This window comes from Phasianus colchicus, chromosome 15 (assembly GCF_987193195.1).
Source record: "Phasianus colchicus chromosome 15, bPhaCol1.hap1.1, whole genome shotgun sequence".
NCBI classification, from domain to species: domain Eukaryota; kingdom Metazoa; phylum Chordata; class Aves; order Galliformes; family Phasianidae; genus Phasianus; species Phasianus colchicus.
Genome location: NC_143450.1, coordinates 2,257,228 through 2,280,300, shown reverse-complemented (window position 1 = coordinate 2,280,300; position 23,073 = coordinate 2,257,228). Strand labels below are relative to the sequence as shown.

Genomic DNA, 23,073 nt, shown 5'->3' with positions numbered 1-23,073 from the left:
TGGAACTAGATGATCGTAAACGTCCCTTCCAACACAAACCATTCCATAATACTACCATTCTACAGTCAGTTTCAAGTCACACAAATAGGCACTTCTAGGCAAGATTAAGGAAAAATAGAAAAGCGGCAAACAAATACATTCACTAATTAAAAATCCCAAACAAGGAAGAAACAGTTGCAGCTGCAATTGCATCTGTCAGATCAGACTTAGATATGTCTAAGACTGGGAATCAGCAAACTACATCCTAGATGTTGCCTGTGAGCCTTTCACTCAGCACCCTGAAGCCATTCACAAGCACTCATAACTGTTCTGATTGTGTATTATCAGCAACCAAACAACACTGAACAACCAATTGCCCAGCCGGTTTCTCCAGCAGGTGCATGAAAACGACAGCATAGACGGAGAGCAATTATGCGCTCAACACATCATGATGAATCAACAGAAATAACGGAAAACAGAAAGAAGGGAAAGCAGCTTCATTACAAGGGAGGTCATTAAGACCAAGTCGTGCAATTCTAAGAGATATTCCAGATGTTATACGATATCACTGATATGGGAGCCACAGCATTAGTCCACGAAAATTAAAAAAAAAAAAAAAAAAAAACTAATCACTCATCTATTTGGTCTCTGCAGATACGGAATGTTTCTAATTACCAGTGCAGGTGATGAAAAGTAATTGCTAGCTCAAAAAAGAAAGGAACGACGTCAAAGCTACACCGTTTGACTTGTCAATATTTACGTTTTGATAAACTGACAGTGAAATAGACAAAGGAAACAACCGGGAAAACGCCTTCAACTAACGAGGTACTTAAGATAAGGAATCAATTATGCATACAGTTTCATCTGAGGAGGGAGTCGTTACACTTCGGGTGTAGCAGAGAGAAAGGGAAATGGCACGAATTGAAAGCAGGCATAAAACAATTCACTCGTTACGGAAAGAGTAACTCTGGCCACGGCACTGTCGGTAACGCTGTCTAAGAGGGAGAGTGACAACACTCTGTCAATTACGGGCGTTAACTACAAACACCTGAGCTACTGATGATAGAAGACAAAAAAGAGACTTACTGCCATAAGCCTCAACACTAAAAGAAGACTGCAGCTGAGAAGCGAGACGTGATATCGGAGAATATCAAATTCCAAGGGACAGGGAAAGGGGGAGAAAGGAAGGCAGTCGGGAGGCGCCGCGGTCGCAGCACTCACCGTGAGGGCGTCGGGCTCGGCGGCGCGGTGAGCGGCAGCGTCTTCCCCGCGCAGCGGCGCGGCCTCGTCGGGCGGCGGCCGGGCCGGGAGCGTGTCGCAGCAGCTGCCGCCCGCGCAGCGCGGCTGGCTCTTGCGCGAGTCGGCGGTGAGCGACACGTCGTGCGAGTAGGAGCGCAGGAAGGCGCGGACGCCGTCGATGCCCACGAAGTGCGAGGCCGGCACGCCGCGCCAGGCGCCCACGGCCGAAGGCGCCGGAGGCGGCCGTGAGAGGCGCCAGCGGCGCAGGCGCAGCGCCAGCAGCAGCAGCAGCAAGGCGACGAAGAGGCACGACACGGCCGCCACGGCCAGCACCAGCCAGCGCGTCAGGCTGCCGGCGGGCTCGGCCGGCGCCGCCGCGCTGCCCAGCTCCGACAGCAGCTCGGCCACGCTCTCGGCCAGCACTACCGTCAGCGTGGCCGTGGCCGACAGCGCCGGCCGGCCCCGTCCTTCACCACCACCACCAGGCTGTGCCGCGCCGCGTCGCGGGCCAGCGGCGAGCGCGCCGTGCGCACCTCGCCGCTGTGCAGCCCCACGCGGAACAGCCCCGGCTCCGTCGCCTTGGCCAGCTCGTACGACAGCCACGCGTTCTGCCCCGCGTCCGCGTCCACCGCCACCACCTTGGCCACCAGCGCGCCGGGCTCCGCCGAGCGCGGCGCCAGCTCCACGCCCGCCCAGCTCCACGCGCCCGCGACGGACCCCGAGCCCGGACCCGAACCCGGACCCGGCGCCGCCGCCGGCGGGTACAGCACCTGCGGCGCGTTGTCGTTCTCGTCCGCGATCAGCAGCCGCACCGACACGTTGCTGCTGAGCGGCGGCGCGCCGCCGTCCTCCGCCCGCACCCACAGCTCCACCTCGCGCACCTCCTCGTAGTCGAACGAGCGCAGCGCGTACAGCGCGCCCGTCTCCGCCTGCACCGACACGTAGGACGACAGCGGCGCGCCCCGCAGCCGCCCCTCCCGCAGCCGGTAGCGCACGCGCGCGTTCTGCCCCCAGTCCGCGTCCCACGCGCGCACCGTCAGCACCAGCGCGCCCTCGGCGTTGTTCTCCGCCAGCCGGGCGCTGTAGCGCGCCTCCGCGAACACCGGCGCGTTGTCGTTCACGTCCAGCACCCGCAGCGCCAGCACCGCGCCGCTCCGCAGCGCCGGCGACCCGCCGTCCGCCGCCCGCACCGTCACGTTGTACTCCGACGCCCGCTCGCGGTCCAGCTCCCGCGCCGTCACCACGCTGTAGTAGTCGTCCAGCGCCCGCTCCAGGCGGAACGGGACGCTCTCGCCCAGGCTGCACCGCACCTCCCCGTTCGCGCCCGAGTCGCGGTCCTGCACGTGCAGCAGGGCCACCACCGTCCCCGGCGCCGCGTCCTCCGAGATCTCGCTCAGCGCCGACCGCACCGAAATTTCGGGCGCGTTGTCGTTCACGTCCGTCACCGAGATCGACACCTTCGCCGTGTTAGAAAGGCCTCCACCATCATGTGCCAGTACAAGAAGTTCGTAGAAATCTCCTTCCTCAAAATCCAGGTTTCTGAGTAGCTTGATCGCTCCAGTATTCGATTCTATGTGGAAAGTTTTGGAATCCTTCCGTGAAGTTTCTTGAAAGACATACTTCACGTCCCCATAGACCCCGTCGTCGGGGTCGGTGGCGGTGACGCTGAGCAGCGTGGAGCCCACGGGCACGTCCTCGGGCACTCGCACCGTGTACACCGCCTGGCTGAACGCGGGCGCGTTGTCGTTGGCGTCCAGCACAGCCACGCGGATGCGCGCCGTGCCCGTCCGCGCCGGCTCGCCGCCGTCGCTCGCCGTCAGCAGCAGCTCGTGAAACGCCGCCTCCTCCCGGTCCAGCGCCTTGGCCAGCACCAGCTCGGGACGCTTCTCGCCGTCGGCTCCCGCCTGCACCGACAGCGAGAAGTGCTCGTCGCCGCTCAGCGCGTAGCTCTGCAGGGAATTCACACCCACGTCCGGGTCGTGCGCACTCTTCAGGGGATACCGCATACCTGTAGCTGCCATCTCATTCATTCTCAGATCTATTTCTCCCTCTCCAAAGCTGGGCGTGTTGTCATTAATGTCCGTGATTTCCACTTCGATTGCATAAACCTTCATCTCGCCCTCCACGATCAGCTCACAGCGCAGCACGCATTTCTCCTGCAGCCGGCACAGCTGCTCCCTGTCGATCTTCTCGGCCGTCACCAAGTGGCCGCTGCTCGCATGCAGAGCGAAATACTGCGCTCTGCCTTGGGACACCACTCGGGCGCCGCTGGCGCCCAGCGCCGACAGCTCCAGCGCCAGGTCCTTGGCCACGTCGCCCACGAACGAGCCCTTGGGCAGCTCCTCGGGCACCGAGTAGCGCAGCTGCCCCCACGCCGCCTCCCACGCCGCCATCAACACGCAGCACAGCAGCGCCCACTGCCTCCGGCCCCAGCGCCCTTCTCTTGCCAAGCACATCTCCCGCACGGCCCCGCCGACACCTCACGATCGCCGCTTCCTCGCCGTTCCCACTCCGAGCTCTGCTTCCTCTTCTCTCCTGCCTTCTTCTCCGGCTCCGTCTCGACGTCCGCTGCCCACCGCTCCCGCCGCCCCTCCGTCTCGCTGCAGCACCGCTCCGCACCGCGGGGCCGCTCGCAGCCCGCCCGGACGCCGACACAGAGACAGAGCGAGCGAGCGAGCCGGGCCGCAGCGGGCGGGGCTGCCTGCAGCGCTCCGCTCCTTCCTCTCCTCCGCGGTGAACAGCGGCGCCCGCAGCCAACGCCCGGCACTGCATGCACGGCTCCACCGAGCGCCGCCGCTGCCTCTGCCGCGGGAACCGCCGCCACAGCACAACTGCCGCACTCTCAGCAATTCGTTAGTATTTCCAGCGTTTCGATTCCCGCAGTCTGTCTCTTCTTGCAGGTGACTATGTATTCCTTTCTATTCTTCATGGTGTTTTCAGGTGTTCACGGACATGGTCTGAGAGATAGGAGGCATCGCTTTTTTCCGGTGTTTTGGATGTGTTGTCCTCTTGCATTGCATCTCCATGTCGTTTTCATGAGTCATATCTCATTATTGCTTAGGGATACGTTCGTAATATTCTCCACATTTCTTTTCTTCCACTCATTCTCGTCTCGATTGAGAGGACACACTATTTTGTCCTTGCGTAGGGGTGGCAGAGAGTTCCTCTTCAGTCCGTTATTTCTTAGTCAGAGCAAAGAGAACCCCCGTTGTTTATTCCATCTCTTTACACTTCTGAGTCTTAACTCGTTTTTGCACAAGGACTGTCTCAGTGGGGACATCCGTAGATTGTTCTTGCAGTCGCAATCAAAGGTAATGTTCCAAATTTTTCCACATGTCCTTTATAATCTGAGCGTTACATACATTCATCTTTTCAGTTGTTTGCATCTCAACTGCCTTTAGAAAACCACCACATCTTCTCCATCTCACACAGGAAAGCAATTTCATAAGCCGTTGTCATAGCAGAGGTCAACAAAAAGTGGAGTTCCCAAACCAAACGATTCCTCCCTGTCATTGTGCAGGAGCCAGCAGCTTCCCTCAGACCTCCTCATAAATCCTGCGATTGGCCACAAGCTCTCCACATCAGTTTGTAACATGTTCTCGAGTAGCCAGCGAGCCACAGGAAGCTCAGAGGTGATGGGCATATTCAATGCTTGGTGATTTTCTGCTACCACTTGATTACAACAATGGGTAGAAGAGCATGGCTGTGTTCTCCAGAAGCCCTTCCCACAAACCAGTACCTCAGTCATTTCAAATACTTCTGATTCTGATTATAAAGGAACAGTAGGTCCATTGGAAGGCACTACTGCAGGGTGTAGTTTCATTGACAGAACTTTGCCTTAAAATGAGCACTCAGAAGTCAATGAAAATTCAAGCTGCATTTTCGTGTGCATCACGATTTGACATCCACTGGCACTGGTTGAAGGCCTGTACAAAAAAGATTGTCATTTATGATCGCCACAACACTGAAAGAAAGGGGCTCAGTGAAATAGGCACTAACTTTGACACAATATGAGTAATCAAAACATGGTACAGACAAATAAAATGCTGACCCATCAATCCTCCTGATTCAAGAGAAGACTTGTTGCTCTTGTACTGCCTGTGATCTCTAGATCATAAGATCTCTAGTCCCTGGAAAACTGAGACGTACAAGGGAGCATCGACACAAAAGTGAGAGAGAAATAATTTCAGCCATTCTTTGTCTTGGCTGTCTGCAGTCATCAGATCCTTCTAGTATGTTTGCACACCATACATGAGAAAAAAACACCATCGCACTTGGTGTGAAGAAAATCTTGTCCCATCAGAGACATGCATCCAGCTGTACATGCAGGTGAAATTTGACAGCACTCTATGGGATCTGCAATAGCCCTAGATCAGTGTTTTCAGGGAACATCTGTTCCCACGCCACTCTTCCACTACTTTGACTTCAGCATCACAGTGCCTCCAGCTGCATTCTTTCTCGTTCACTTCTCAGGCCTGTTCCACACATGCAACTTTTGCCAAAACCAAGATTCTGGGGGAACTAACGCTGCCTCTGAGGACAAAGAAACCAGGATCATAGCAGAAAGAGTTGCAGGCATCACCGCCAGATGTGAAAGGAAATCCAGACAAGAAGGTTTGCTTTCAAGAGGCCAGAAAAAACCTCCCTAATACAACATCTTTTCAAACTCCAAAGCCAGTCTCTCAAACACTCTGAAGCACTCTGAAGTCTCCGGCTCTGTCAGCACCATGGACAGTATCCACATCCTACTGCTAAGTCAGACAGCACCAGAAGCATTTCATTCACTGACACTGTTTTGAAAGAGAAATATACACAAGTTTCATCGTTGACAGCTCTACACATTCGAAGTATGGAAACGACTCACTCATTTCCATAATTCTGATGGACATTCCATCTTTTAAGGTTACATCGGCAGCAGAGACATAAAAAAGGAACAGAGCAAAGAGCTACCTGCACATCTCTGGAATTGTACACAAGCTCTCATTCTCCCGAACTACCCTCCTAGTGGCTGACATATGAACATGAACATATAAAACATTAATAATCAACAACAAACAAACAGAAACAGCACACACCATTCGTGCAGCTTTTTTGAATTCAGAATATGCACATAGATATAAAGCCAGGAAATGCTGTCATCAGTCAAGCAGCACATGGAAGCATTCAAAGAGAAATGTGGTTGAGAAATTTCTCAAGAAGGAGTAATGGCCATCCTTGTGGACACTAAAATTCAATCGCACAACATCTGGAATCCAATCAGTTTTTAAGATGAAAGGAGGGCTCTTCCCCTAAACTACAAGCTGGAAGATTTTAATTTAGCAAAAATTCACCACTTCTCAGAAAGATTCCAACACTCCTGCTCATTTCTCATGACTATGAAAAAGAGTCAATATGAGGTCTATTTCGAATTATTTCAGGAAAACATAGAATCAGAACTGCTCAGGTTGGAAAAGACCTACAAAATCATCAAGTCCAGCCTCGACCTAAACAGGGTTTCAGTCTCAGTGTCCCACATAACATTCTGACTGTATGTGTTTGTTGACACTTACTCAAAGAAGGCCAGGAGATTTCACCACATAGCCTTATCATTTTCAAATACATATGCTCTGTCCAGAAAATGGGAAACAGGGAACACAGCCACCCTGGGAAGAAGGCCTACAAACAGAATTTCTACTAGGAAAAAACTACATCACAACTTTACATCTAAATACACAATATTTATAAGCTGTAAGAGATATGTAGTATCTTTCAGTTTACAGAGAGACATTTTATCATCAGAGGATTATCATTATCATGTCAGATGTTGGAACTAGGCAAAAGACAGTTTGTACATACTACAGGTGTTGGCACCGACCATGAAATCAAATGATGGTACACACAATATCTCTGCTGACCCACCTGCTGTTCACATACAGATGCATCCACTCACCATCCTTGCTCTGCATTCACTACCTTTTCTTGCACCAGGCATACATCCAACACGAAGCAGTCTGTCAGTTCATAGCAAGAGTATTTCATTCAGTGACAGTTGAAGGAAACATAAGCATATCCAAGTACGTATACACAGTTGTGAACATTCAAGGCAGGTCATCCAGTTCATTGAGGGCTCTCTTCCACTCTGTGGACTAGTTTAAACTTTGACCAGAAGCAAGGCAAACCTGACAAGTGATGAACCCATAATGTGGCTCTTACCATACCAATTACCTTCTAGCATAGTCTGTTCCATTCCCTTGTGGCCAAAATACCAACAATCTGCTTTCCTCCACAAGTTGTTCAAATGCAACATCCACAAGCCATTCCCAAATAATACCCCTAGGATTGTCTATAATATCTGTTCATAACAAACAATTTCAAAAAATCAGTAGTTCAGCCTGTTTTTCTACTCCATATACAAAGACCATGACAGGAGTGGATATAGGGACATTCCTTCCCTCAACATATCATCATGTAAAGAAGCTGTAGAGAGTTTAAATGGAAAGCAGAAATTAGATATAGGGTCATCCACCTCCTGTTTCAAGACCATCTCACCTGAAACACTCAAAGCATGAGCTATTAGGAAGCTATCCAGCCCTGCCAGCAATGCAAAGTATAATGTGGCAGTCAAAACAAACTCATGGTTGGAAGCACACAGAAATAAGAAAACCATAAGCTGAAGCCTCCTCTTGTGGGCCTATTTTAGAAGTTAAGGCTTCTGAGAAACTATACCACATCCTCTTAAATCTTTTGCTTCCTCTTACTACATACAGAAGATCATGTCAACAGCTGATTGGGACCATATTAAAGGAAGGAAGAATTTCCTGTAATACAACACTCTCATTTTGCAGTGTAACAACATTGGCCAGAAATGGAAAACACGAACCACATCCAACCAGGTAGTACAGGCCGGAAGACATGAAAATCACAGTGAAAGAAATGTACATTACAGGGATACAGAACACTAGAGATGGATAACTGAGGATTCACACTGGGATTATACGCCATTCTAGCTCTAAAGAGATGCTCCACAAACAACTTTGGTGAACAATTCATTTCCAGGCAACTATCGTTGCTTCTAATGCTCAGGAAATCAGGATTATACTTTTCTTAGCACAGATCTTTGAACCAGATAGGAAATCAAACCCTTACCCTTCTCAAAACCACAATAACAAACTACTACTTAGGTTCAACACTAACCTCTCACCTTCTTCTCTCAACATTCACAGACATCAATTGCAACATCACCTATAACAACACTGTGAACTCAGTTGATGTGCACAACATCAACTTCATTCAGCAGTCTTTTACAGAAACCTAAGAATATGAAATTATTCCTACTGACAGCTTTAATCATTCAAGACATGTACGGAAAGATCTCCAACACTGGGTATTATAACTGATATTCCAGTCTTGAAAGGGCTATCAATTACACTGTGATCCATTTTTAGCTTTCAAAAAGAAACAAAGCAATAATGTTGCATCTACCAAAGTGATAAACAGCATTGATGCTGTAGACACATCACTCTTGCATCTGCCCAAACATCATGTAACTAAACATTAAAGTGATAAAATCCCAACGTGGCAGATGCCATAAGAAGTGTTAGCAAAGATACGCCCAGATCTATTCATAGGAGGTCATCACGACATTGACAAAAGGCTGAGAAACAGCAAAACACATGCCCTGCTTTCATCAAAAGCCATTCACACAAGGCGCCCACAAAAGCAGTAGTTAAACACTACAGGCTGCAGATTGTGACTGATTCTGATTACAGGCAAATAGCTAATGGCAAATGATGATTTGGCCCTACGATTCATCAAGCACATTGATCAAACACACTGCTACCAACGGGAAGTGAATGTAGATACAGAATTCGAAATAATGATGAAAAGGTACTCGGCAGACAGTGAACAAAACACTAGCTACGCATATTCGGGAGGTCAGGATCAAAGGTCAGTGCAATCTGGGGAGGTCAGAAGTAAAGATGTGTTCAATTTAGAAGCAGAAAGAGAAGACTTCGTTCTGCCAACAGCCACACAACCAACGGGCGACTGGAGCGGGGAGGGGAAACGTGGTATCAGGGAATGTCAAATCTCAAGGGACAGGCGAACGGCGAGCGAGGGACCGGGGAGCCGCCGCGGTCGCAGCACTCACCGTGAGGGCGTCGGGCTCGGCGGCGCGGTGCGCGGCAGCGTCTTCCCCGCGCAGCGGCGCGGCCTCGTCGGGCGGCGGCCGGGCCGGGAGCGTGTCGCAGCAGCTGCCGCCCGCGCAGCGCGGCTGGCTCTTGCGCGAGTCGGCGGTGAGCGACACGTCGTGCGAGTAGGAGCGCAGGAAGGCGCGGACGCCGTCGATGCCCACGAAGTGCGAGGCCGGCACGCCGCGCCAGGCGCCCACGGCCGAAGGCGCCGGAGGCGGCCGTGAGAGGCGCCAGCGGCGCAGGCGCAGCGCCAGCAGCAGCAGCAGCAAGGCGACGAAGAGGCACGACACGGCCGCCACGGCCAGCACCAGCCAGCGCGTCAGGCTGCCGGCGGGCTCGGCCGGCGCCGCCGCGCTGCCCAGCTCCGACAGCAGCTCGGCCACGCTCTCGGCCAGCACCACCGTCAGCGTGGCCGTGGCCGACAGCGCCGGCCGGCCCCGGTCCTTCACCACCACCACCAGGCTGTGCCGCGCCGCGTCGCGGGCCAGCGGCGAGCGCGCCGTGCGCACCTCGCCGCTGTGCAGCCCCACGCGGAACAGCCCCGGCTCCGTCGCCTTGGCCAGCTCGTACGACAGCCACGCGTTCTGCCCCGCGTCCGCGTCCACCGCCACCACCTTGGCCACCAGCGCGCCGGGCTCCGCCGAGCGCGGCGCCAGCTCCACGCCCGCCCAGCTCCACGCGCCCGCGACGGACCCCGAGCCCGGACCCAAACCCGAACCCGGCGCCGCCGCCGGCGGGTACAGCACCTGCGGCGCGTTGTCGTTCTCGTCCGCGATCAGCAGCCGCACCGACACGTTGCTGCTGAGCGGCGGCGCGCCGCCGTCCTCCGCCCGCACCCACAGCTCCACCTCGCGCACCTCCTCGTAGTCGAACGAGCGCAGCGCGTACAGCGCGCCCGTCTCCGCCTGCACCGACACGTAGGACGACAGCGGCGCGCCCCGCAGCCGCCCCTCCCGCAGCCGGTAGCGCACGCGCGCGTTCTGCCCCCAGTCCGCGTCCCACGCGCGCACCGTCAGCACCAGCGCGCCCTCGGCGTTGTTCTCCGCCAGCCGGGCGCTGTAGCGCGCCTCCGCGAACACCGGCGCGTTGTCGTTCACGTCCAGCACCCGCAGCGCCAGCACCGCGCCGCTCCGCAGTGCCGGCGACCCGCCGTCCGCCGCCCGCACCGTCACGTTGTACTCCGACGCCCGCTCGCGGTCCAGCTCCCGCGCCGTCACCACGCTGTAGTAGTCGTCCAGCGCCCGCTCCAGGCGGAACGGGACGCTCTCGCCCAGGCTGCACCGCACCTCCCCGTTCGCGCCCGAGTCGCGGTCCTGCACGTGCAGCAGGGCCACCACCGTCCCCGGCGCCGCGTCCTCCGAGATCTCGCTCAGCGCCGACCGCACCGAAATCTCGGGCGCGTTGTCGTTCACGTCCGTCACTGAGATCGACACCTTCGCCGTGTCGAAACGACTTCCGCCGTCTCGTGCCTGTATCTCCAAATCATACGAGTTCCATTCCTCGAAGTCCAGGTTCCGTACTAGCCTGATCGCTCCCGTCTCTGGCTCGAGGTGGAAGGTCTTCGACGCTGTTTCTGTAGCTATCTTTAAAGTATACTTCACGTCGCCGTTGGTTCCGTCGTCGGGGTCGGTGGCGGTGACGCTGAGCAGCGTGGAGCCCACGGGCACGTCCTCGGGCACTCGCACCGTGTACACCGCCTGGCTGAACGCGGGCGCGTTGTCGTTGGCGTCCAGCACAGCCACGCGGATGCGCGCCGTGCCCGTCCGCGCCGGCTCGCCGCCGTCGCTCGCCCTCAGCAGCAGCTCGTGAAACGCCGCCTCCTCCCGGTCCAGCGCCTTGGCCAGCACCAGCTCGGGACGCTTCTCGCCGTCGGCTCCCGCCTGCACCGACAGCGAGAAGTGCTCGTCGCCGCTCAGCGCGTAGCTCTGCAGGGAATTCACACCCACGTCCGGATCGTGAGCCACAGGTAGGGGAAATCGGGACCCTGTAACTGTCGTCTCGCTCATTTCTTCCTGCACTTGGACTTCTTCGAAGTTGGGCGCATTGTCGTTAATGTCCGTGATTTCCACTTCGATTGCATAAACCTTCATCTCGCCCTCCACGATCAGCTCACAGCGCAGCACGCATTTCTCCTGCAGCCGGCACAGCTGCTCCCTGTCGATCCTCTCGGCCGTCACCAAGTGGCCGCTGCTCGCATGCAGAGCGAAATACTGCGCCCTGCCTTGGGACACCACTCGGGCGCCGCGGGCGCCCAGCGCCGCCAGCTCCAGCGCCAGGTCCTTGGCCACGTCGCCCACGAACGAGCCCTTGGGCAGCTCCTCGGGCACCGAGTAGCGCAGCTGCCCCCACACCGCCTCCCACGCCGCCACCAACACGCAGCACAGCAGCGCCCGCTGCCTCCGGCCCCAGCGCCCTTCTCTTGCCAAGCACATCTCCTCCACGGCCCCGCCGATACCGGACCACCGCCGACACCTCACGATCGCCGCTGCCGCGCCGCTCCGACTTCCGATTTTTCTTCTGACACTTCTCTCTCGCCTTCTTCTCCGGCTCCGGTTCGGCGTCCGCTGCCGACCTCTCTCGCCGTCCCTCCGCCTCGCTGCAGCACCGCTCCGCTCCGCGGGGCCGCTCGCAGCCCGCCCGGACGCCGACACAGAGACAGAGCGAGCGAGCGAGCGAGCCGGGCCGCAGCGGGCGGGGCTGCCTGCAGCGCTCCGCTCCTTCCTCTCCTCCGCGGTGAACAGCGGCGCCCGCAGCCAACGCCCGGCACTGCACGCACGGCTCCACCGACCGCCGCCGCTGCCTCTGCCGCGGGAACCATCGCCACCGTACAACAGCCGCACGCTGCACTCCCTCAGCAATTTCGTAATAGTCTTTTACTTTCCTTTTCACCCGGTCCTTCTCGAGTCGATTGAGACGATATAGGTCTTGTTCATACTGCTGGCTGCCTACACCAGCAGAGATTTCCTCTTCAAACCGTTATTTTTTAGACTAGGGTGAATCTCTGTGGTTTCTTCCGTATCGTAATCCATCTCTCCCTCCAGATGTCCAGAGATTCTTCTTGCAGTCACTCGCGAACGTAATATTCCTAAGTTTTTCTTGTGTCTTTTATAATCTCAGTACTGCATAAATTCCTCATGTCTTTTGTTTCCATTTCAACTGGCTTTACGAAACCATCACACTTTCTCCATCTTACACAGGAAAGGGATTTCATGTGTTGTGCTTATAGAAGAGTTCAACTGAAAGTGGAGTTCCCAAACCATACCATTCCTCCCTGTCACAGTGAAGGAGCCAGCAGCTCTCCTCTGCCCACCCCATCAATTCTGCGATTGGCCACAAGTTCTCCACATCAGTTTGTAACATGTTCTCGAGTAGCCAGCGTGCCACAGGTAGATCAGAGGGGATGGGCATATTCAACGCTTGGTGATTTTTTGCTACCACTTGATTGAACAATGGGTAGAGTATTGCTGTGTTCTCCAGTAACCTTTTCCTGCAAGCCAATAGCTTGGCTCTACGTGGTATTTCTTCATCTACATGTAGTGAAACAAACTGGGGGACACTGCTGCAGGGTAAAACTGACTTGACACCATTCTGCTTTAAGAAGCCCTTTCCAAAGCACTTGGAAGTCACTGGCAGTTCAAGCTGCATCTTCATTGGTCCTCGGTTGCAGGGACAAAACAATTACTTCTTTCTTCAAGGCCATCGTGATAATGGAGATGGAAAGGTGATCATCATGGATCTGTTATTTCTAACACATAGAAAGCAGGATCTTTATTTTTACTTCCAGTTCTAAATACTTCTGAGCATTATCTAGTTTTTGCAGAAGCAGCCTCTGCACCACGTAGTCCATAGATTATCCTTACAATCGTTCTCCAATTATTTTTTGGGTTCTCCAGCACTGCAATATCAACTCGTTGCTACATTCACTGGTGACTTCTCTTGTTCTTCCAGTGTCCACTGCCTATAATAAACTGTTTTCCTGTATCCATGACACATCATAAAGGCTATGTGCCATGCTTACTTTCCAGTGCATCACGCAGATGATTTCCCAATCCATGTACTTTCCCATTGTTGGGTTAGACAAGGAGCCAGGGGTTCCCCTGAGCCCACTGAGAAGGCAGACTGTGCCATTTCAAGTGTTTTCAATTCTAATTATCAAGAAACACCTTGTAAGGGACACTGCTGCAGGGTGCAGTTTCACTGACACATCTTTGCCTTAAAGTGAGCACCTGAAGTCAATGAAAACTCTAGTTGCATCTTTGTACATCATGATATTACATTCAGTGGTACTGGTTGAAGGCTTGTAAAAACAGGGCTGTCCTTCTTCAATGCCATGACATCGAAAGAAAGGGATCTAGTGATATAGGCACTAACCTGGGCACAGTATTAGCAAGTAAAACTTGGTACAGGCAAATGCACTGCTGACCCATCAGCCATCCTATTTCAAGGATTGCCTGTGATCTCTATGTCTGTGTTGCAAGAATAATCTCTAGCCTTTGGTAAACTAAAACATGTACAAGTCAGCATCTACACCAGAGTGATAGAGAAATAATTTCTGTCATTCTTTGTGTGGGCAGTCTGCACCCGTCAGTTCCCTCTGGAATGTCTACATGCTTGGAGACTGGAACACTAGAAAACTCTGGCCTTCCTTTCAGTTCACTTCAACTTCTAACAAGATACCTACTCATAAAGTGGAAGAAAACACTGTGGCACTGGGTTTGAAGGAAACCAAGACCCATCAGAAACACACAGCCAGGTGTACATGTAGGTGTAATATGACAGTACTATATGGTAGGGCCCTGGTATGGCCGTAGGTCAATGTTTTCAGGGAACCTTTCCACAATGTTTTCAGGGAATCTTTCCACACAACACTCTTCCTCTCTTCTTTGCCTTCAGCATCACAGAAGCCAGTACCTCCAGCTGCATTCAGTCGCTGTCACTTTTCAGGCCCACTCTACGTACGCAGCCTTTGTCAAGTACATGAATCTGGGGGAACCAATGCTGTCTCTAGGGTTAAAGAAACCATGATCGTAGCAGAAATAGTTGCAGGCATTGATACCAGATGTGAAAGGAAATCCAGACAAGAAAGTCTGCTTTCAAGAGGCCAGACGGAGCCTTCTTAACAATTTTCCAAACTCTAAGCCAACCTGCTGCACACAGCACTCTGAAGTCTCCGGCTCTGTCAGCACCATGGACAGTATCCACACTCCTACTGTTATGTCAGACAGCACCAGGAGCATTTCATTCACTGACATTGTTTTGGAAGAGAAATATACACTAGTTTTATCGATGACAGCTCTACATATTCAACGTATGGAAACGAATCCCTCATTTCCATAATTGTAACGGACACTCCAATCTTCTAAGGTTTACATTGGCAGCAGAGACATAAAAAAGGAACAGAACAAAGAGCTACCTGCACATCTCTGGCATTCTACACTACCTCTGACTCCCCAAATACCCAGCTAGTGGCCCAATGTGAACAGATAACACATTACTGAAAAGAAAATAAATACAATACTATTTTTTACTGCCTTTTTTAATTCAACATATGTACACGGACATAAGTTCAAGAAATGCTATCAACAGTCAAGCAGCACATAGAAGCATTCAAAGAGAAATACGGCTGAGGAACTCCTGAAGAAGATATAATGGTCATCCCTGTGGACACTAAAATTCAACCCCACAACATCTGGAATCCAATCAGTTTCGAAGCTGCAAATAGGGCCCTAAACTCTTCCCGTAAACTACAAGATGGAGGATTTCAATTTAGGAAAAACTCACCACTTCTCAGAATGCTTCCAACTCTTCTGCTCATTTCTCACGACTATGAAGAAGAGTTAATAGGAGAACTACTTCAAATTGTTTCAGGAAAACAGAATCAGAATTGCTCAGGTTGGAAAAGACCTCCAAAATCATCAAGTCTAGCCTCAACTTAATCAGACTACCCTACCTCATACAACCCAAACCATGAGGGATTCAGACCCAGCATCACACATAACATTCTGTCTGTATGTATTTGTTGACACTTGCTCAAGGAAGGCCAGGAGGCTTGACAGTACAGCCATATGATTTCCAAATGCACAATGGTCTGTCCAGAAAATTAGAAATGGGGAACACAGCCACCCTGGGAAGAAGACCTATAAACAAAATTTCAATGAAAATTTCATGAAGAAATGCTGCATCATGATGTGACATCTGGACACACAAGGCGTTTCAAACAAGATTAATAAGCCATTGGCAGATATGCATCACCATTCCATACACAGAGACAAATTTTATCATCAGACGATTACCATTACCCTGCAAGACATTGAAACTGGGAAAAAATGGTTCATACATACTACAGCTATTCGCACCAACTATGAAATCAAACCGCTGGCCACACAATATCACTGCCAACCGCCCTGCGGACTACATTCAAATCCAGCCATATTCAAATACAGCCACTCAGCATCCTTGTTCTGCATTCACTGCCTTTTCTAGCACCATGCAGACATTCAACATGAAGCAGCCGGTCAGCTGCTAGCAAGAGCATGTCATTTAGTTACAGTTGAAGAAAACTTTAGCATATCCAAGTCCTTTTCCTGATGGCTGTAAACAATCAGGTCAGGTCGTCCAGGGTAATGAGAGCTCCCTCCCACACTGTCCACTAGTTTAAGCTTTGACAACAAACAAGGCAAAACTGAGAAGTGAAGCAATTACTTACCAATCTTCAGATCTTGCTATGCAGTCACGGCAAATGTCATTCAACATGAAGCTGAAGTGATGAACCCACAAAATGGCTCTTACCTTCCAATTGCCTTCTAGCAATGTCTGCTCCATTCCTTTAAGGGCAGCATTCAAACAACCCTCTTTCCTATACATTTTCTTCATACTTGGCATCCCCAAGCAATTCCCAAATAATATGCCTATGATTCTCTTCAATATTTGTTGATAACAAACACCTTCAAAGACCAGTAGCCCAGCCCATTTCCCTACAATACGCAAAAAGACCATGACAGGGGTTGACACAAGAACATCTATTCCATCAATGTATCATCATGCAGAAAAGTTGGAAAGAGTTTAAACATAAAGCAGAAATCATATATAAGGTCATTAACCTTTTGTTTCAAGACCAACGCACCAGAGACACCCAGCACATGTGCGACTGGGAAGTCAAACAACCCTGCCAACAATGCAACGTGTAAGGTGGCAGTCAAAGCAAACTCATGGTTGGAAGCACACAGAAAGAAAGAAAACAGAAGTTGAAGTCTCTTCCGGTGGGACTATTTTAGAAGTTAAGACAACCGAGAAACTATAAGACATCATCTTTACCCCCTTTCTTCCTTTTACCTCATATAATCTTATCTACAGCTTGAGACCTTGTCAATGGAAGATTTTCCTGTACTACAACACTCTCAAGTTGCAGCATAACAACATTAGCCAGAAATGGAAAACTGAACCACATCCATCCAGGTAGTATAGGCCGGAAGACATGAAAATCACAGTGAAGGAAATCACAGGGATAGAGGATAATAGAGATGAATAAACAAGAATTCACACTGGGATTATATGGCATTCTAGCTCTAAAGAGATGCTCCATAAACAACTTTGGTGAACATTTCCAGGGAAATATCGATGCCTCTAAAGACTGGGAAATGAGGATTAAGCTGTTACCACCACAGAGCATTGAACCAGCTATGAAGTCAAACCATACACTTCTCAAAAGCACACTAACTAACTACTACTTAGACTCAACACCAGCCTCTCACCTTCTTCTCTCAATATTCAGACTTCACTTGCATCATCAACTGTAACAGCATTCAGCACTAAGTTGACCATGAACAGCACTTCATTCAGCAGTGTTTTACAGAAACCTAAGAATATGAAATTATTCCTATTGACAGCTTTAATCATTCAAGACATGTACGGAAAGATCTCCAACACTGGGTATTTATAACTGATATTCAAGTCTTGAAAGGGCTATCAATTACACTGTGATCCGTCTTTAGCTTTCGAAAAGAAACAATGCAATAATGTTGCATCTACCAAAGTGATAAACAGCATTGACGCTGTAGACACATCACTCTTGCATCTGCCCAAACATTATGAAATTAAACATCAAAGTGATAAAATCCCAACGTGGCAGATGCCATAAGCAAAGATACGCCCAGATCTATTCATAGGAGGTCATCAGGACATTGACAAAAGGCTAAGAAACAGCAAAACACATGCCCTGCTTTCATCATAAGCCATTCACACAAGGCGCCCACAAAAGCAGTAGTTAAACACTACAGGCTGCAGAGATTGTGATTGATTGTGATTACAGGCAAATAGCCAATGGCAAATGATGATTTGGCCATACAATGGATCAAGCACGTTGATCAAACACACTGCTACCAATAGGAAGCGCATGTAGATAGAGAATTAGAAATAATAAAATGGTAGTCAACAGACAGTGAACAAGGCACTGCCATATTCGGGAGGTCAGGATCAAAGGTCAGTGCAATCTAGGGACATCAGAAGTAAAGATGTGTTCAATTTAGTAATAGAAAGAGAAGACTTTGTGCAGCCAACAGCCCAGCAACCAAAGGAAGCCTGGAGCGGGGAGGGGAAACGTGATATCAGGGAATGTCAAATCCCAAGGGACAAGCGAACGGGGAGGGAGAGACCGGGGAGCCGCCGCGGTCGCAGCACTCACCGTGAGGGCGTCGGGCTCGGCGGCGCGGTGCGCGGCAGCGTCTTCCCCGCGCAGCGGCGAGGGCTCGTCGAGCGGCGGCCGGGCGGGGAGCGTGTCGCAGCAGCTGCCGCCCGCGCAGCGCGCCTGGCTCTTGCGCGAGTCGGCGGTGAGCGACACGTCGTGCGAGTAGGAGCGCAGGAAGGCGCGGACGCCGTCGATGCCCACGAAGTGCGAGGCCGGCACGCCGCGCCAGGCGCCCACGGCCGAAGGCGCCGGAGGCGGCCGTGAGAGGCGCCAGCGGCGCAGGCGCAGCGCCAGCAGCAGCAGCAGCAAGGCGACGAAGAGGCACGACACGGCCGCCACGGCCAGCACCAGCCAGCGCGTCAGGCTGCCGGCGGGCTCGGCCGGCGCCGCCGCGCTGCCCAGCTCCGACAGCAGCTCGGCCACGCTCTCGGCCAGCACCACCGTCAGCGTGGCCGTGGCCGACAGCGCCGGCCGGCCCCGGTCCTTCACCACCACCACCAGGCTGTGCCGCGCCGCGTCGCGGGCCAGCGGCGAGCGCGCCGTGCGCACCTCGCCGCTGTGCAGCCCCACGCGGAACAGCCCCGGCTCCGTCGCCTTGGCCAGCTCGTACGACAGCCACGCGTTCTGCCCCGCGTCCGCGTCCACCGCCACCACCTTGGCCACCAGCGCGCCGGGCTCCGCCGAGCGCGGCGCCAGCTCCACGCCCGCCCAGCTCCACGCGCCCGCGACGGACCCCGAGCCCGGACCCAAACCCAAACCCGGACCCGGACCCGGACCCGGACCCGGCGCCGCCGCCGGCGGGTACAGCACCTGCGGCGCGTTGTCGTTCTCGTCCGCGATCAGCAGCCGCACCGACACGTTGCTGCTGAGCGGCGGCGCGCCGCCGTCCTCCGCCCGCACCCACAGCTCCACCTCGCGCACCTCCTCGTAGTCGAACGAGCGCAGCGCGTACAGCGCGCCCGTCTCCGCCTGCACCGACACGTAGGACGACAGCGGCGCGCCCCGCAGCCGCCCCTCCCGCAGCCGGTAGCGCACGCGCGCGTTCTGCCCCCAGTCCGCGTCCCACGCGCGCACCGTCAGCACCAGCGCGCCCTCGGCGTTGTTCTCCGCCAGCCGGGCGCTGTAGCGCGCCTCCGCGAACACCGGCGCGTTGTCGTTCACGTCCAGCACCCGCAGCGCCAGCACCGCGCCGCTCCGCAGCGCCGGCGACCCGCCGTCCGCCGCCCGCACCGTCACGTTGTACTCCGACGCCCGCTCGCGGTCCAGCTCCCGCGCCGTCACCACGCTGTAGTAGTCGTCCAGCGCCCGCTCCAGGCGGAACGGGACGCTCTCGCCCAGGCTGCACCGCACCTCCCCGTTCGCGCCCGAGTCGCGGTCCTGCACGTGCAGCAGGGCCACCACCGTCCCCGGCGCCGCGTCCTCCGAGATCTCGCTCAGCGCCGACCGCACCGAAATCTCGGGCGCGTTGTCGTTCACGTCCATCACCGAGATCGACACCTTCGCCGTATCGAATAGTTCCCCTCCGTCTCGTGCCTGTACTTCGAGTTCGTATGAATCTCCTTCCTCGTAATCCAGATTCTTCACCAGCCTGATCGCTCCGGTATCAGGTTCCAGGTGGAAGAATTTCGTTGCTACTTTTGTTAGTTTTCTCAGCGAATACTTCACTTCGCCGTTGGCTCCGTCGTCGGGATCGGTGGCGGTGACGCTGAGCAGCGTGGAGCCCACGGGCACGTCCTCGGGCACTCGCACCGTGTACACCGCCTGGCTGAACGCGGGCGCGTTGTCGTTGGCGTCCAGCACAGCCACGCGGATGCGCGCCGTGCCCGTCCGCGCCGGCTCGCCGCCGTCGCTCGCCCTCAGCAGCAGCTCGTGAAACGCCGCCTCCTCCCGGTCCAGCGCCTTGGCCAGCACCAGCTCGGGACGCTTCTCGCCGTCGGCTCCCGCCTGCACCGACAGCGAGAAGTGCTCGTCGCCGCTCAGCGCGTAGCTCTGCAGGGAATTCAAACCCACGTCCGGGTCGTGAGCCTCAGCTAGTAGAAAACGCGACCCTATAGCTGTAATTTCAATAATTCTCAGTTCTTTTTCTGATTCTTCGAAGCTCGGCGTATTGTCGTTAATGTCAGTGATTTCCACTTCGATTGCATAAACCTTCATCTCGCCCTCCACGATCAGCTCACAGCGCAGCACGCATTCGGATTCGCTCTCGCACAGCTGCTCCCTGTCGATCCTCTCGGCCGTCACCAAGTGGCCGCTGCTCGCATGCAGAGCGAAATACTGCGCCCTGCCTTGGGACACCACTCGGGCGCCGCGGGCGCCCAGCGCCGACAGCTCCAGCGCCAGGTCCTTGGCCACGTCGCCCACGAACGAGCCCTTGGGCAGCTCCTCGGGCACCGAGTAGCGCAGCTGCCCCCACGCCGCCTCCCACGCCGCCACCAACACGCAGCACAGCAGCGCCCGCTGCCTCCGGCCCCAGCGCCCTTCTCTCGCCAAGCACATCTCCCGCACGGCCCCGCCGATACCGCACCACCGCCGACACTTCACGATCGCCGCTGCCGCGCCGCTCCGACTTCCGATTTTTCTTCTGACACTTCTCTCTCGCCTTCTTCTCCGGCTCCGTCTCGGCGTCCGCTGCCGACCGCTCCCGCCGCCCCTCCGACTCGCTGCAGCACCGCTCCGCACCGCGGGGCCGCTCGCAGTCCGCCCGGACGCCGACACAGAGACAGAGCGAGCGAGCGAGCGAGCCGGGCCGCAGCGGGCGGGGCTGCCTGCAGCGCTCCGCTCCTTCCTCTCCTCCACGGTGAACAGCGGCGCCCGCAGCCAACGCCCGGCACTGCACGCACGGCTCCACCGAGCTCCGCCGCTGCCTCTGCCGCGGGAACCATCGCCACCGTACAACAGCCGCACGCTGCACTCCCTCAGCAATTTCGTAATAGTCTTTTACTTTCCTTTTCACCCGGTCCTTCTCGAGTCGATTGAGACGATATAGGTCTTGTTCATACTGCTCGCTGCCTACACCAGCAGAGATTTCCTCTTCAAACCGTTATTTTTTAGACTAGGGTGAATCTCTGTGGTTTCTTCCGTATCGTAATCCATCTCTCCCTCCAGATGTCCAGAGATTCTTCTTGCAGTCACTCGCGAACGTAATATTCCTAAGTTTTCCTTGTGTCTTTTATAATCTCAGTACTGCACACATTCCTCATGTCTTTTGTTTCCATTTCAACTGGCTTTACGAAACCGTCACACTTTCTCCATCTTACACAGGAATGGGATTTCATGTGTTGTGCTTATAGAAAAGTTCTACTGAAAGTGGAGTTCCCAAACCATACCATTCCTCCCTGTCACAGTGAAGGAGCCAGCAGCTCTCCTCTGCCCACCCCATCAATTCTGCGATTGGCCACAAGTTCTCCACATCAGTTTGTAACATGTTCTCGAGTAGCCAGCGTGCCACAGGTAGATCAGAGGGGATGGGCATATTCAACGCTTGGTGATTTTTTGCTACCACTTGATTGAACAATGGGTAGAGTATTGCTGTGTTCTCCAGTAACCTTTTCCTGCAAGCCGATAGCTTGGCTCTACGTGGTATTTCTTCTTCTACATGTAGTGAAACAAACTGGGGACACTGCTGTAGGGTAAAACTGACTTGACACCATTCTGCTTTAAGAAGCCCTTTCCAAAGCACTTGGAAGTCACTGGCAGTTCAAGCTGCATCTTCATTGGTCCTTGGTTGCGGGGACAAAACAATTATTTCTTTCAAGGCCATCGTGATAATGGAGATGGAAAGGTGATCATCATGGATCTGTTATTTCTAACACATAGAAAGCAGGATCTTTATTTTTACTTCCAGTTCTAAATACTTCTGAGCATTATCTAGTTTTTGCAGAAGCACCCTCTACATCACGTAGTCCATAGATTATCCTTACAATCGTTCTCCAATTATTTTTTGGGTTCTCCAGCACTGCAATATCAACTCGTTGCTACATTCACTGGTGACTTCTCTTGTTCTTCCAGTGTCCACTCCCTACAATAAACTGTTCTCCTGTATCCATGACACATCATAAAGGCTATGTGCCATGCTTACTTTCCAGTGCATCATGCAGATGAGTTCCCAATCCATGTACTTTCCCATTGTTGGGTTAGACAAGGAGCCAGGGGTTCCCCTGAGCCCACTGAGAAGGCAGACTGTGCCATTTCAAGTGTTTTCAATTCTAATTATCAAGAAACACCTTGTAAGGGACACTGCTGCAGGGTGCAGTTTCACTGACACATCTTTGCCTTAAAGTGAGCACCTGAAGTCAATGAAAACTCTAGTTGCATCTTTGTACATCATGATATTACATTCAGTGGTACTGGTTGAAGGCTTGTAAAAACAGGGCTGTCCTTCTTCAATGCCATGACATCGAAAGAAAGGGATCTAGTGATATAGGCACTAACCTGGGCACAGTATTAGCAAGTAAAACTTGGTACAGGCAAATGCACTGCTGACCCATCAGCCATCCTATTTCAAGGATTGCCTGTGATCTCTATGTCTGTGTTGCAAGAATAATCTCTAGCCTTTGGTAAACTAAAACATGTACAAGTCAGCATCTACACCAGAGTGATAGAGAAATAATTTCTGTCATTCCTTGTGTGGGCAGTCTGCACCCGTCAGTTCCCTCTAAAATGTCGACATGCTTGGAGACGAACAGTAGAAAACTCTGGCCTTCCTTTCAGTTCACTTCAACTTCTAACAAGATACCTACTCATAAAGTGGAAGAAAACACTGTGGCACTGGGTTTGAAGGAAACCAAGACCCATCAGAAACATGCAGCCAGGTGTACATGTAGGTGTAATATGACAGTACTATATGGTAGGGCCCTGGTATGGCCGTAGGTCAATGTTTTCAGGGAACATCTTTCCACACAAAACTCTTCCTCTCTTCTTTGCCTTCAGCATCACAGAAGCCAGTACCTCCAGCTGCATTCAGTCGCTGTCACTTTTCAGGCCCACTCTACGTACGCAGTC

General features: G+C 53.2%; 1 protein-coding gene and 3 pseudogenes across 1 annotated transcript; all 4 read right to left on the bottom strand.

The window, feature by feature from the left end:
* Positions 1 to 633: 633 nt before the first annotated feature.
* Positions 634 to 1,647, bottom strand: LOC149915865 (protocadherin gamma-A4-like; the record flags this gene model as incomplete). Its single annotated transcript, XM_090151073.1, has 1 exon — positions 634 to 1,647. A coding segment is annotated over one exon (615 nt), but the record flags the coding sequence as incomplete, so codon positions are not given.
* LOC149915864 (protocadherin gamma-A2 pseudogene) lies at positions 1,647 to 6,638 on the bottom strand (annotated as a pseudogene).
* Positions 6,639 to 8,896: 2,258 nt separating this feature from the next.
* LOC116241125 (protocadherin gamma-A5 pseudogene) lies at positions 8,897 to 12,279 on the bottom strand (annotated as a pseudogene).
* A 4,030-nt stretch (positions 12,280 to 16,309) lies between these two features.
* On the bottom strand, positions 16,310 to 20,721 carry LOC149915863 (protocadherin gamma-A10 pseudogene; annotated as a pseudogene).
* Positions 20,722 to 23,073: the final 2,352 nt, after the last annotated feature.